Genomic DNA, 13,302 nt, shown 5'->3' with positions numbered 1-13,302 from the left:
GGTCTCACGCTGCAGACCCAGTGCCCCACCAGGCAGCACGGCCACTCTCCGCTTTGGCCATCTCTCCACCGGGCTGCCTCGGGTCTTTCCCAGGGCAGCCCTGGAGGCTGGACCAGTCCAGGAGCTGGGAAAGTGGGCAGGGAAAGGGGATGAGGCCTTCGGTGATTTTCTGGAGTATTCTGTCTAGAAGCTTCTAGGTGACCCTGGGCGCTGTCCCTCTTCTACTTAAAATCTACTGGCTGGGGATCCCCCCATGGGAGGAGCATGCTGGATGGGGTGATCTCCGGGGCTGTGAGCCACCTCTGGAGGGCGGGGGACAGGCCTGAAGGGTGAGGTGGGGTCCAGTGGGGCCTCCCCTGCCCACCAGCTCAGTGCTCCCTCAGAGCCCCTTCCCGCAGGCTGGGGGCACTGACGGCCAAGCAGCAAGTAGGTGGGGTCCGTGAGGTCCCTGTGAATCCCCAATCCAAGACCAGCAGACACTCCATTAGCCACCGGTCAGTGAGAGGCCACCAGGTGTTGGGAGAGCCTCAGCTCTGAAGGGCCAGCCATCTCTGGGGGATACTGCCTGGGGACTGGGACCCGTCACTGCCCCCCAAGGAGATCAAGCCTAGGCCTGGGCCCGGGCTTGCCTCTGACCTGCTGGGCCAGAAGCAGGGGGCTGGCAGCAGTGACCTCTCAAGGTCCAGGCCAACTCCCGGCACCCTTGTAGCCCAGCAGCTTCCCTCCCGGGCAGATGCCCATCCCCCCTCACGCCTGGGTCTTGGGCTCCAGGGAAACTGCAGCCTCAGCTCCACTGATCGCTGAGCAGCCACGTCTGCGGCTCACGTGGCCCCCAGGCCCACGAAAGGCCTGAGCCCAGCCACATCCAGAGCTGCCAGCTTCTGCGATGGGCCAGAGACGGAGAGGAACCTAAGGCGGGGACCCCAGGTCAGCCTCCCGGGGGTCTCTCCTGGTGCCAGGGCTGGGAGTGGGCTCCTGAGAGGCCAGGGTCTGGCTCCCGGGCTCAGGGCAGGCACCCTGCCCTCTCAGACACCCCACCTGCCTGTCCCCCTGAGACCCAGGGAGCAGCCCCTGGTCTGCCAGGACCGGGCAACTTGGCGCTCAGTGGGTGCCAGGAGGAGCCTCACCACCCCCATGTCCAGCACGTACCCACCACCTGGAGGGTGGAGATGGCCCAGCCGGCGCTGCTGACCACACGCAGGGCTAAGCTCAGAGCAGAACGGAGGGGTGCAGAGGGCACAGAGGGGGTCCTGGTGCCTGTGGGATCCCCCTCTCGCTCCCGTGCCCAGCCTCCGTCCTGCACAGCCCCAGGGGAAGGGAAGAAAGGGGCAGAAATCTTGCAGGAGTTGCTGGCAATGGCCCAACCCTACCTGGACCTGGCAAAAGGGACTCATCGGCCCTTGGGGGGCCGATGCCAGGTGTCCCCATCAACAGGGCTCTCAGGGGGACCCCTCCTCCACCTGCCGGGCCCCGCAGCTGCCCAGGAACCCACTTCCTGGGCCCTGAAATAGTGCCCTGGGTCCTCTGAGGTTGGGCCAGGCCCAAGCCCCCACTCAACCCCAGTTTGCTCAGGGTCCCCTGGAGCCCGAGTTCCAGGAGGACTGGGTAAGGGGCTGGAGGGGCACCTGAGGGAGAGCCTGGGGTGGGGGAGGAGTCCAGGGCCCCAGCCTCAGCCCAGCCCTGCCCACGGAAGGCCCCAGCACTGCAACGGGGTTCCCAGGGTAGCCCAGGGGCAGTGCAAGGTCTGGGCACCTGTCCCCACTCCTGCCTGCTCTGACGGACTGTCCCCACACGGCCTAGAGCATGAACAGTGCCTGAGGGGCGGGAGTTGATGGGAGGCCAGGCCAGAGGGGTGGGGGTCTCAGGCCTGCCTCTGCCCCCTCCCCTGCACCGTTGCCCTCCTTACCTCCACCCCCATCCCCCATCACACTCCCCCTCGGCAGGTGCCTCCTATCTCTCTCTGCCCCCGCCCCCCCCGCTTCATGTTGGCCTCTGCCTCGTACATCAAAGGCTCCCACAGCCCCAGCACCGGTGAGAAAGTAGGAGACTCTCTGCATGGCACTGCCCACCCAGCGGCTCCCCCAGGCAGCCCCGCTGAGAGAGCTCCCTGGTGCCCCCCTCAGGAAACCCGAGTCTGCGCTCCCAGACCCCTGGGCCACTGGGGAGGGGCGAAAAGGGCGGTACATGCCGGCCTCACAGCCCCAGGGAGGGGTCCAGCCAGGGCCTAGCTGCAGGCACCCTGACCTCACCAGGACCCCCGTGGGCCTGATGCCCACCCTCCTGCCCCCACTATGTGAGTGGCAGGGCCCATGCTGGTCCCATTCAGGCAGTTGACCTGACCCACACCTCCCCCTCGATCATTTCCGGCCGCCTTGGGGCCATTCCAAAGCCCGAGGCCAGGGCTGCCAAGAATTCAGCTCCCTGGCGGAAGGTGCCAGGCACTGGGACGGGAGCCCGCACCCTGCTGGGAGCCGGGCCTGTGTCTTGGGGTGATCAGCCCCTGTCCCCTCACCGGCCACAGCTGCGTCCCCTCTGTGTCTGCACCACACACGGGACCTCCTTCCCCAGCTTCATCCCTCCCAGCCCGTACCCCAGATACTCGCACCCACCCCACTCACTGTTGCTCAGAGCCGTTGACCCCACTCAGTCCTGTGCTGAGGCCCTGGCTGGCCTGGGGTGGCCTTGGACAGAACCAGGGGGACAGGTGACACTTGCCAGATTTGAACAGGGCCCAGGACCCCATCAACCCAGAGAGGCCTCTGAAGGGAGGCGGCCCTCTCATCCACTGCCACTGGGGGAGGTACCAGCCTCAGCACCCCGGGTAACAGGACAGGCTGAGCTCCACAAGGTGGGCGGGACTGGTGCAGGTGGGGATGCGTGGTGTGGGGGATGGGCCTACGCCCAAGGCCAGAGGGGCCCCGGGCTGAAAGAGGTGCCCAGGGGGCCCCAGCCAGAACCCCGACAGCTGGCCGTCGGGGGAAGCTGTGCTCAGCACATCTGGTCCTCGGCCTCTGTGGGGGCAGATTTGGCTTCTTTACCGTGGCCCAAGTTTCCCATCACCCCGGGGCCTGCTGGGCCTTTCAGGATCAAACTCATACAGTGTAAACGGGGCCTTGCTTCCCCTCCCAGCATCGCCAGGCTCGGAGACGGAACAGCGGTAGGGCTTGGGCTGGGGGCGGGGTGTTCCCAGTCCCCGGTGGGAAGTGACCAGAGGCCCCAGAGGCAGGGCAGCACCGAGGCTCTTGCCCCCTGCCCCCATCCAGGCTGCCGCGGCGGGTCTTTCTGGGACTGGAAAAAGGACCAGCCACGAAGGGGCCTCCGGCTGCCCGCCCCCGCTCACCCTGCTGTGGCAGCGCCCAGGCCTGTCCTAGCCAGTGCCTCTTACATAAGCAGCCCTGTGGGGGGCTCAGCTGCCGCTGGGCTCAGCTGCCCTGTCCTGCCCCCAACATCACGAGCCTCCAGTGGGCTGTCCCTGTGCCCTGGGTGGAGGCCAAGCCAGGCCCATAAATAGGGGTCTCCCCGGTGGCCTCCGCGCCTCCTGCCTGCCTCTCTGCCTGCGCTGCCTGCTCGGCTCTGGGAGAATGGCCGCTCTGAACGTGCTGTGGACAGGGCTGGCCCTGCTGGGGATCCTGGGGGTCCTGCAGATTCCAACCCAGGCCCAGGCCGCCCTGCAGCCCAACTTCCAAGAGGACAAGGTGAGGGGCTCCTCGCCGGGTCCCCAAGGCGGGACAGGGCTGTGTAGGCAGCAGGGTGTTCCCTGGGGCCCAATTTTCTCCCTGGGAAGGGGGTGCTGAAGGGAAGGAGGGCTGGACCGGCAGGAGGAGGCTGACCATGAGAGGCCTTCCCGGGCAATTCGCCAACCAAGATCTGGGTACATTACCCCCAACTGGCAGGGAAGAACCTGTGTCCACGAGCGCCCACACGGCACATGCAGACACGCGGATCACCTGCGTGCCCGTCATCCCTGACCCAACACGGTTAGCCCAACGAGCTCACGATGCCCAGGGAAAATAGGCACACCTTCCACACCTGGGTCCCAGGACACACCTCCGTGGGCGAGCGTGAAGATGGGGATGCTGCCCAGGGCGGCCCCAGGGGATGGCCACAGCAACCGAGTGCGCGCGCGTTCGCGACCCTCCCCCCACTGCGTGCGCGCGCGCACACACACACACACACACACACACACACACACACAGCTGGCGGCGCGCTCCCCCTCGGGAGCTGTGGGAACAGTCGGAGTGGGTCTCGCAGCCCCGCGCCCTGCTCCGACCCCTCCAGGGACGGCCTCGGCGCCCTCTGGCGCCAGCTCCACGGCCAGGCAAGGCCGGACCCAGTGGAGGGGGCGGGGCCGGGCTGGAGAGGAGGGGAGGGGGAGGGGAGGAAGGGGAGGGGGAAGGGCGGGGGAGGGTGGGGGAAGGGCGGGGGAGGGTGGGGGAAGGGCGGGGGAGGGTGGGGGAAGGGCGGGGGAGGGTGGGGGAGGGGACGGGAGGGGAGGGGGAGGAGCGGGGCGGCCACCATGGCGCGTCCGGGAGGGTCCCGGCTGACCAGGGTGGGGGACGTTCGCCGCAGTTCCTGGGGCTCTGGTTCACCTCGGGCCTCGCCTCCAACTCGAGCTGGTTCCTGGAGAAGAAGAAGGCGCTGTCCATGTGCAAGTCGGTGGTGGCCCCCGCGGCGGACGGTGGCCTCAATCTCACGTCTACCTTCCTCAGGTGGGCGGCGGGGCGGGCTTCTGGGGCCGAGAGCTCCCTGCCCATGGTCGCGGTCTAGGGACAGCCCCCACCCCTGCCTGACCCCTGACCCAGGGTGACCTGCCCACAGGAAAGACCAGTGTGAGACCCGGACTCTGCTGCTGCGTCCTGCAGGCCCCCCAGGCTGCTACAGCTATACCAGTCCCCGTGAGTGGGGCCCCTCGCCAGACCCCAGGGTCAACTCAGGAGTGACACCTGCTGGTCGGGGACTCTGGGTGACACCCTGCCCTGCAGTACATGGAGGGGGGCGGTGATGGCTGCTCTGCCCCGGGATGGAATCTCCCCAGCTGTCTGCTGCCCCGTCCTGCTGCCCCCAAGGCTTCCCCCACACCTTCCGCAGCTCTCCGCCCCAGGACCTCGGGCCTCCTCACTCCCTGCCCGGGAACAACCTCCCCACTGCGAATCTCTCCTCCTCCAGAGAGGAGTTTGGCTGCAGAGTTTGTGGCTGTCCCATGAATTCCCGATTTTCTGAGCCTGTGTGTTTGCTGGGCCCCCAGGACTTCTGGCTGCGCTGTGCTGGCAGGAAGCAGGGGTCTGGGGAGGGGCAGGGAAGGCAGCTGGACAGAGGGTGGAGCATCAGGGCCCCTCCCACGCCGGCCCACAGAGGGCGCCCTCCCCAGGGGTCCCCGACCCACCGCGGTTGTCTCCTGGGCCCCCAGACTGGAGCGGCAACCACGAGGTGTCGGTGGTGGAGACGGACTACGAGGCCTATGCCCTGCTTTACACCGAGAGCTTCCGAGGCCCCGGCCAGGACTTCTGCATGGCCACGCTCTACAGTACGTGTCCCACGCCAGCTCCCACCGCCCGGCCTGAGGCCCGGCCCACGGGGCAGCTCGGGGACTCCCCAAGCCTGGGGGTGGGGACCGAGCGAGGTCTTCCGGATGGAGGCCAGCGGCTTCTCCTTCTGCCCCAGGCCGCACCCAGGCCCCCAAAGCTGAGATCAAGGAGAAATTCGCCACCTTCGCCAAGGCCCAGGGCTTCACAGAGGACAGCATTGTCTTCCTGCCACAGACTGGTGAGGGGCCGCTAATCTGACGGGAGGGATTAAGGTCAGATTACAGGCAGACACACAGTCTCCTGATTCGGGGGTGGCTGAGGCCTGGGGTTCATCCGGCTGACCGCCCACTGACCGGTACACGGCCTCCAGAGTGTGGGCGGTCTGTCCTCCACACCGTGACCTTGGCCTGAAACACCCCCTCCCCGGGTTCACCACACGCCCACTGTGTGCCAGGCCCCGGGTCGGCCCCCAGGATACATAGGTCCCCAGCCCGGTGGGGGGCAAGCCCTAGAAACAAAACCCGCGGGGTGGGTGTGCCCATGGGGACTCAGGGACAAGCGCCCTGGGGCTCAGCACGGGCTCCCCGAAGTCTCAGCGCCCACGGCCTCCCTGGGGCAGGCAGCCTGCTCTGGGCCCAGGGAGGGACGGGACCTCCTCCTTGTTTGGAGGAGCAGGGCCAGGGAGCCGGGTGGTGTGATGCAGTCAGCAGTTTGAGGGTCAACCAAGACGCTCTCCAGGGCCGCGGGGGTTAGCGACAGGTGGGGCGGGGGAGGTGGCCCGGCCTGGGGCGCTGACCGCCGTCCCGGGCTTTTCTTGGCAGACAAGTGCATGGAGGAGAACACGTAGGTGAGTGGGGTGCTGGGGGCTGCCTTCACCCAGCAGTGCCCACCCATGCGCTCCTTCACTCGGTCACTCGGTGCGCGCTCCCCACAGCCCCACCCACCATGCAAGGCTGGCCCAGGCCCATGGGGCTGCTCCGAGGAGGAGGGGGCTCCACCGGGGTTCCGCGAGTTCGCTGGGGTAGGAGGGGCTGGCGGCTGGAACAGGAACCGGAGGGGAGGGGAGGGCAGGGCGGGGAGGCCCCCATCAGGGGGTGGGGCCCTGGGACGGCCATTCCCCCGTGGCCTGCAGCCAGCAGGGGCCTGGGGCCCAGGGCCCGGACTGCCGTGCTGCCCGCCACACCGACAGGTCCTGCTCTCTTGGCCAGGTGACCCCAGCCCTCAGGACCTGGCCATGCTGCCCTGCTCGGCCTTTTCCTTCAACACCCCCAAGACCCCAGCCCCGGCTCCTGCGCCACCGGCCCTGCCCCCTCGGGCTTTATCCCAGCTCTGAGAATAAACTCCGGAAGCAAGTCAGCAGCCTGGCCTCTGTCTGTCTGTCCTGCAGTCGTTGCCCCCCTGGGCCTGGCTTTGGCAGGCCCCCGGGACCTGACCGCCGCCCTCTTAGGTCTCCCTACCCCTTCTGTAAAATCTTGGAGGCTGGCTCTGCGTGACACCCCCAAGGGGTGAGCAAGGGCCCGCTAGCCAGGCGCCTGGTGGAGTGGAAGACACGGCTGGGTCAGAAGCCAGGACAGCTTAGGGGAAGCGCCGACGCGTCCCCGACCCACTCCACTCGGGGCCCTGATCTCACCACAGCCCCTCAAGGCCCAGCGACGGCTGAGCCGGTTCTGGTCAGGTGCCCACAGCCTGCCCCCTGCCCCCCGTCCAGGAGAGGCCCAAGGCCCAGGGCAGTTTCTGAAGGCGTGGGATTAGTGCGCTCAGGCTGGGCAGAGATACGGGTTTGCAGGGACCAAGAGGAAGGTGGCCGGAGCGTCCGTGCCCCCCTGGACTGGGACAGACTGACTGAGTGGGCTAGAGACAGGCCACCCTCCCATCTCCCATGGCTACCTGAGAGTCTCCAGTCCCCTGGCCTCTGGCCTGGGCCTCAAGGGCACGGCCCTGCCCGTTCGCCAGGCCTCTGGCACCAAAGCTGAGCCAGAGACCCGAAGCAGAGTCTCCCCTCCCCGCAGTCCCTCACCTTCTGCTAGCCCCGGATTCCTGGCCGGTGTGGCCATTCTCAGGCCCCTGTCCTGGGCCCTCCTGGCGCACAATGTGCAGTGCCCACTGCAGCCTGCCCATCAGACCCCACCCAGGCAGACCTCAGCCAGGCCCTGCCCACGCACCAAGGGTCGTGAGGCTCAGAGGTGAGGGTGAACTTCTGGGATGCTTCCTGGAGAAGGGGGCCTGCGGCTGTGCCCCAGCCAAGGGCTGGGGGCCACGTCCCAGAGGGCCTGCCGGGCCTTCGCCTCCCCTGGCTTCGGGCCATACGGCCCCTCCCCAGGAGGAAACACCTGGGCTGGCCGGGGGTGGCTGGAGGCCACTGGGCCGAGGTGCTCCAGGGTGCACCGCGATCGTGAGCCCATCCCAGTGGGCTCTGTCCCAGCATGCCAGCGCCCCAGGGTGTCTTGAGGGCCTAAAGGCGCAGTGGGAGGGGCCCCCTCAACTCTCCTGCCCCGACCCTGAGCCCGTGCAGTCGACGAGAGACACCCTCCACCACGCTGCAGGCGCTGCTCGTTGGCCGGACCCTCGCGCTGCCCGCGGCACCCCCACCCGGGCCAACTCTGACACCAGCCAGGTGTGTCCAGACTTCCCTAGGCCAGACCTGCTCCTCACAGACAGCCTCTTTCTGGCTGCGTTCTACCCAGAGAGGCCGGAGGGCTGGGGTGGCCCAGCCCAGCCCTGCCCATACCCTCTCTGTCCCAAGCTTAGCTCATGTCTGGGGACAGGGGACAGAACTCGCGTCCGTCTGCTCGTCCAGCTTGGGGTGGGTGTGCGGCGGAGGACAGCAGGCCCCTCAGCCCCGCCTCTGGGTTGTGCTCACTGCCACTCCCCAGGCCTCAGACCGGATGAGTGGCAGCTGCCCCCGCCCCCCGATTCCAGCTCAGGGAGGCTGTGGCACAGGGGCTGCCCCCCAGCTCTCCCTGTCCCCTCCCTGCAGTTCCAGGGCATGTGGTGCACGGCTGGGGCGGTGTCAGATGACCAGGGCTTCCCGGACTCCAAGGACAGCATGAAGATGCCCGTGGTCTTGGTGACCCCCTTGGCCAACGGCGACCTGGGCCTCAAGTTTGGGTACCCCGCATACGGGATCCCAGGAGCCCCACCTCGGACTGGCCGTAGGCCCGGCCGGCATGAGGTCAGACGTGAGCCAGCAGGAGCCAGCGGTGTCCCTGACCCGTCAGGGAGCCAGAGCCAGGCCCGACCCTGACCCTGCGCCAGGCTGCGGGGGCCGTTAAAGCAGCAGCTGCAGCTCGCCTGCTCCCCGAGGGGCCCGCCTGAGGCCTGGGCGTGGAGGAGCAGCGTCCTTGCGCGTGTGCGTGCGTGCGCGTGGGTGTGTGCTGTGTGCGCGCACGCGCGTGTGCGGGTGTGTGCGTGTGTCTGGAGGGGAAACCGGAAGGCCCCACAGACCCCGCAACCCCAGGCTGTGTCCCCCTGCCCCCCAGGGTGTCTCCTGACCTGTAAGTGAATTATAAAGCACCTGTGTGATTAAGCACCGATGTGAGGCGGGGACAGGTGGGCCCTGGAACAGGCTGAGCACCATCACCCACGCGCGGCCGTCGGCAGCACCTAAGTGGCAGCCGTTTGTGTCATGGTCGGGCAGCGTCCTCAGGGGCTGGGGGCTGGCCCGGACGCTCCCCGCTCAGGGGGCCCAGCGGGGCTGCAGCGGCCTGGCAGGGGCTGCTGCGCAGGCTGCTGGGGTCCTCCTTCCCAGGCCCGATGGCGGGTGCCAGAAGACGGACGCGACCCTCACCAAGGATGCCGTGGACGGGCGGCTCAGCAGCGCGGGTGAGGCGGGCAGTGCCGGGAGGGAGACAGAGGGTGAGCAGCGGCAGGGCTGGCTCGGCCAGGGCCGTGCGGAGGGGACAGGGCATCCTGAGCCGGCGCCCAGCTCAGCAGGCTCTCACTTCCCCAGCCATGGCCCCGACCAACATCCGGGTGGCTTTCACTGACTACAAGCACTTCACCGTGTCGTACTCCAAGACGCAGAAGGGGGACGTTAAGAACGTCTGGCTGCAGCTCTACAGCAGGTGATGGGTGGTGGGTGACCCAGCTAGAGGGGCGGCACTCCTGACGCGTCCCTCAGCCCATCACAGCCTTCTCCGGGGGCCACATGCAAGGTTTGGTCTGTAGTGCCCACGTGCCCTTCACAGCAAGCTCTGACTCGGTGGCAGGTGGAACCACCATCTCCCAGTGTCTCCTTGGGGTCCCTCCCCAGCCCCTGCTCCCCACTTCCCCCTCCACCTCCCAGCCCTGCCCCTCTGCTCACCAGCCCTCCCTGCTCTCAGCCTGGGCCCCAGAGCCATTTCCAGAAGATGTCCAGAAGATGCAGCAGCTGGCACCCCAAGTGGGCTTGAACCCCAGCCAGGGCGCCCTGCTGCCCAAGTCAGGTGAGCGCTGTCCCCATGCCGCCTCAGGGCTGCAGGAGCTGAAAGACCCTAGACCCTGATGGTGGGGGGCGGGGGCGGGGGAAGCCAGGGCCCAAGCCTCACTCCACTAGCCCCAGACCCAGAACAGGAGGACCAGGGGAGGGTGGGCGGTGCCCCTCAGGAGGGGGTCACAGGCCAGGAGGCTTGGCTACTCTGGGGAGGGTGTGGCGCCTCCAGCCCGGGGAGGGGGCACTGGGTGTTTCCTCGGGCCCCAGTGTACTGGCGCCTCGCCTAGGTGAGTGCATGGGGCTGGCCCGGACCCAGTGCCCTGCTGACCCAGGGAGGCCCCTCCTGGCCGGAGGGCTGCACTCTGGGGGTCCTCCGTCCTGGGGCAGCGGCGGGGAGGGACAGAGTGGGGCCCCAGGGCGGGCCCAGGGAGGGCAGGAGGAGGTGAGAGAATGCTGCCCCTCCCCACAGCTGCTGCCCGGTTGGTTTGCAGTAAGGGACCCAGCCCAGGGGTTGGAGCAGAGGGCCGTGATGCTGGGGCTCAGGGTACCCAGCCTTTCTCAAAGAGCAGTGGCCTCCCTCCACCCCCACGCCCCAGCACCATAAACTGTCTCGAAAAGCCAGCGCTGTGCTTTTCTTGGGTGGGGGCAGGAATAGGGGGATGGGGCAGAGGAACCGTGTGGACCGGGGCAGGGGCACTCTGGGTCCCCCTGAGGCCTGGGACCCGCCCGGAGAGGGACAGTGCGGGGCTCAGGCTCCAACCCTGCAGGGAGGCCCCTCCATGGCCGGTTCTGGGGACCCAGAGAGACTGGGGTGGGGCCCCTCGCCACCCAGGCAGGTGTTAGGCCTGGGAGGGGCCGAGGCTTGGCCCCACGGGTGGGAGGATCCTCCAACGGTCGGACAGGGCATCACAGGCCAGGGGTGCTGCCCTCGCTCCGTGGCGCAGACCTGCGTGCAGTTGCCTGACAGAGCCGTGCCCGGCCCACACCCAGCGCGTGCCTGGGCTCCACAGGCCCTGGGGTCCTCCCAAACCGCAGCCCGAGCGGGTCTGCGCCACTTCCCACCCCAGGCAGCCTTCCAGCACCCCTTCTCCCTTGACCCCCGCCCTCAAGGCAGAGCTCTGTCCTGCCGTTGTGTTTATGAGGGAAACAGCGCGGTCCTTCAAGGACTGGTCCTGAAGAATTTGAGGGTAAAATGGCACAGTATCTGTCACGTAACTAGTTCAGAAAAAAATCGTACCAGATGTAACTATGTCAAAATGTTGATCGTGGTTCCATCTGGGTGACGGTTTGTTATACTATCATTTCTGCTCTTCAGTCGGTTAGACAGTTTTCCTTAGAAACACAGCCCTGTCCTACCAGACGGCGAGGTCACTGGGATGAAGAGCCCCGCATCCCAGGGACTGCAGACAGCCCCTCCACACCTGCACCCAACACCTGGAGGCCCTGCCGCTGCCCCTGCCGCCCGGCCGACCTGCCGGCCTCTGGCCCTCTGCAGACACTACAAGGGCAGGGTCTCCCCCCTACCCCCAGCCTGACACCAGTCCCACTATGTGGGAGCAGGTGGGAAGGCCCAGAGATCCAGCACCTCCCACCCGAGATGCCACCTGCCAACCAGCAGAGGCACCCGCAGAGAGAGACTGGTGATGAACTTGCAGTCAACTTGCATTTTTTTCTGCCCTTTGCAGCGCTGTGTGGCTTGTGGGATCGCTCTTCCCCAACCAGGGATCAAAGCCGGGGCCCCCGGCAGAGCAAGTGTCGAGTCCTAAGCACTGGACCGCCAGGGAATTCCAGTTGATCAACTGGTCTATCGGTTGTCATTCAGCTTCCACGTGGAACAAGAGAAGGCGTGGTGGAAATTGCCCAGGACCAGGGGTTTAAGGCGGGGCGGGGTGGGGGGAAGAGTCTCCTGCAGGCTCTCGGTCCCTTCCTTCCCCACGAACTCATCCCTCCCATGTCCCCTGGGAAGGATCTGGAGTGAGGAGATGCAGTTTTCCCTTCACGGCGCATTGTGGGGCAGCCCCCCAGGGCCCCTCTGGACCCAGGAAGGGTCATGCCCCTGGCAGCTGCGGATCAGCCCAGTCCTGCATGCCCTGCTCCGGCCACACGGGGGCAGACTTCAGCCAGTTCTCCACCCGGAAGCCCAGGGCTGCGTGTGTAAGATCTGTCGGCTGGCACCCTTCTCTGCTCACAAGTACTCCAGTGGGTCCCATCTCGCTGAGAGTAAAGGCCAAAGTCCTTAGGTGGCCAACAAAGGCCCCCCGATCGGCCTTCTTCTGACCCCACCACTATGACTGCCAAGAGCCGGGTCGCTGGAAAAAAGATTGTCCCAAACCTCGGTGCTCCGGGTGCCTTCAGCCCTTGGACCAGCCTTTCCAACGCCCTCCTGACCTCCAGAGACGGGGTCCGAGGAACCACGGGGGCTCTTCCCAAACCTCCCTCTTTTTTTTTTTTTTTTTTCCTTAAACTGTGTCTTTTCTTTCTTTCCAACCCTCCCTCTCAATCAGCTGAGGTTGGTTACTGATTATTTACATTGACGAGAGAAAAAGACAAGTTTTGTTTGAGCTAAACTGAGGACTGCGGAGCAGGAGACCCAGATTCAAGAAGCACTTGACTTGTGTTCCCCAGGCTACACAATGGGGGAGGCCTATACAAGCAAAAACTGCAAAGTTACATAAATTGTCAAGAATTAAAATTGGAGCTGGCAATAAGGAAGGTGCTTATAAAGCAAGAACTGGTTGGGCTCCAAAATGCATCGTTACCAGGAGAGATCTTGAGATTATAAGGCTGCTGGTGGCAGCAACTAGCAGATACTATTTTGAGAACAGTTTGCTCATGACCTTGAGTCTGATACAGTTCAGAAAATTCAAGTTCCCAGTGATGGAGGAACTGTCCGAAACCACAACCTCGATGGCCACCCGGCTCCAATTCCGGATGCCTGAACCACAGTTTAATATCTTGTCAGAACAACAAACATCAAACGTGACAAGGGTACATTTCTTCAAGTTTTCAAAACAGATTAGCAGGTACGCAGCAAGTCAGCGAGACCTTGGCGTCTGGGGAGGGAATCTCATCTTCGAAGGAATACTGGCATTGGTGTTGCTGGGGAGGGGGCAGCACGCAGCATTTATGCCTGTATTCAAAGTGGACATTCTAGGGCTTCCCTGGTGGCGCAGTGGTTGAGAGTCCGCCTGCTGATGCAGGGGACACAGGTTTGTGCCCCGGTCCGGGAAGATCCCACATGCTGCGGAGCGGCTGGGCCCTGTGCCTGCCAAGTGGCCCCTGAGCCTGCTCGTCCAGAGTCTGTGCTCCGCAGCCGGAGAGGCCACAACAGTTAGAGGCCCGCGTACGCAAAAAAAAAAAAAAAAA

At 65.8% G+C, this 13,302-nt stretch overlaps 2 protein-coding genes across 2 annotated transcripts; both read left to right on the top strand.

Annotated features, from left to right (window-relative positions):
• The first annotated feature begins 3,515 nt into the window (after positions 1–3,515).
• Positions 3,516–6,884, top strand: PTGDS (prostaglandin D2 synthase). The gene is made up of 7 exons (XM_032635402.1): positions 3,516–3,695; positions 4,570–4,709; positions 4,819–4,895; positions 5,408–5,524; positions 5,662–5,763; positions 6,347–6,372; positions 6,734–6,884. The coding sequence occupies exons 1-6, from the start codon at positions 3,582–3,584 to the stop codon at positions 6,370–6,372; spliced, it is 576 nt and encodes a 191-aa protein (XP_032491293.1). The 5' UTR covers positions 3,516–3,581; the 3' UTR covers positions 6,734–6,884.
• A 1,219-nt stretch (positions 6,885–8,103) lies between these two features.
• On the top strand, positions 8,104–13,302 carry LCNL1 (lipocalin like 1). The gene is made up of 7 exons (XM_032633933.1): positions 8,104–8,139; positions 8,503–8,640; positions 8,703–8,704; positions 9,274–9,347; positions 9,475–9,589; positions 9,848–9,949; positions 11,622–13,302. Exons 2-7 carry the CDS (start codon positions 8,512–8,514, stop codon positions 11,812–11,814), a joined length of 615 nt encoding a protein of 204 aa, XP_032489824.1. The 5' UTR covers positions 8,104–8,139; positions 8,503–8,511; the 3' UTR covers positions 11,815–13,302.

The sequence above is a fragment of the Phocoena sinus genome, chromosome 6 (genome assembly GCF_008692025.1).
Source record: "Phocoena sinus isolate mPhoSin1 chromosome 6, mPhoSin1.pri, whole genome shotgun sequence".
Lineage (NCBI taxonomy): Eukaryota > Metazoa > Chordata > Mammalia > Artiodactyla > Phocoenidae > Phocoena > Phocoena sinus.
Note: the sequence above shows the minus strand (reverse complement) of the source record. Positions and strands in the feature narration are given on the sequence as shown.

Coding starts and splice junctions, on each gene's coding strand:
- PTGDS (XM_032635402.1), top strand. CDS start 3,582: ATGGCCGCTCTGAACGTGCTGTGGACAGGGCTGGCCCTGCTGGGGATC. Junction 4,710..4,818: donor CTCACGTCTACCTTCCTCAG/GTGGGCGGCGGG, acceptor ACCTGCCCACAG/GAAAGACCAGTGTGAGACCC. Junction 4,896..5,407: donor CTACAGCTATACCAGTCCCC/GTGAGTGGGGCC, acceptor CTGGGCCCCCAG/ACTGGAGCGGCAACCACGAG.
- LCNL1 (XM_032633933.1), top strand. CDS start 8,512: ATGTGGTGCACGGCTGGGGCGGTGTCAGATGACCAGGGCTTCCCGGAC. Junction 9,348..9,474: donor CGGGCGGCTCAGCAGCGCGG/GTGAGGCGGGCA, acceptor TCACTTCCCCAG/CCATGGCCCCGACCAACATC. Junction 9,590..9,847: donor TGGCTGCAGCTCTACAGCAG/GTGATGGGTGGT, acceptor CCCTGCTCTCAG/CCTGGGCCCCAGAGCCATTT.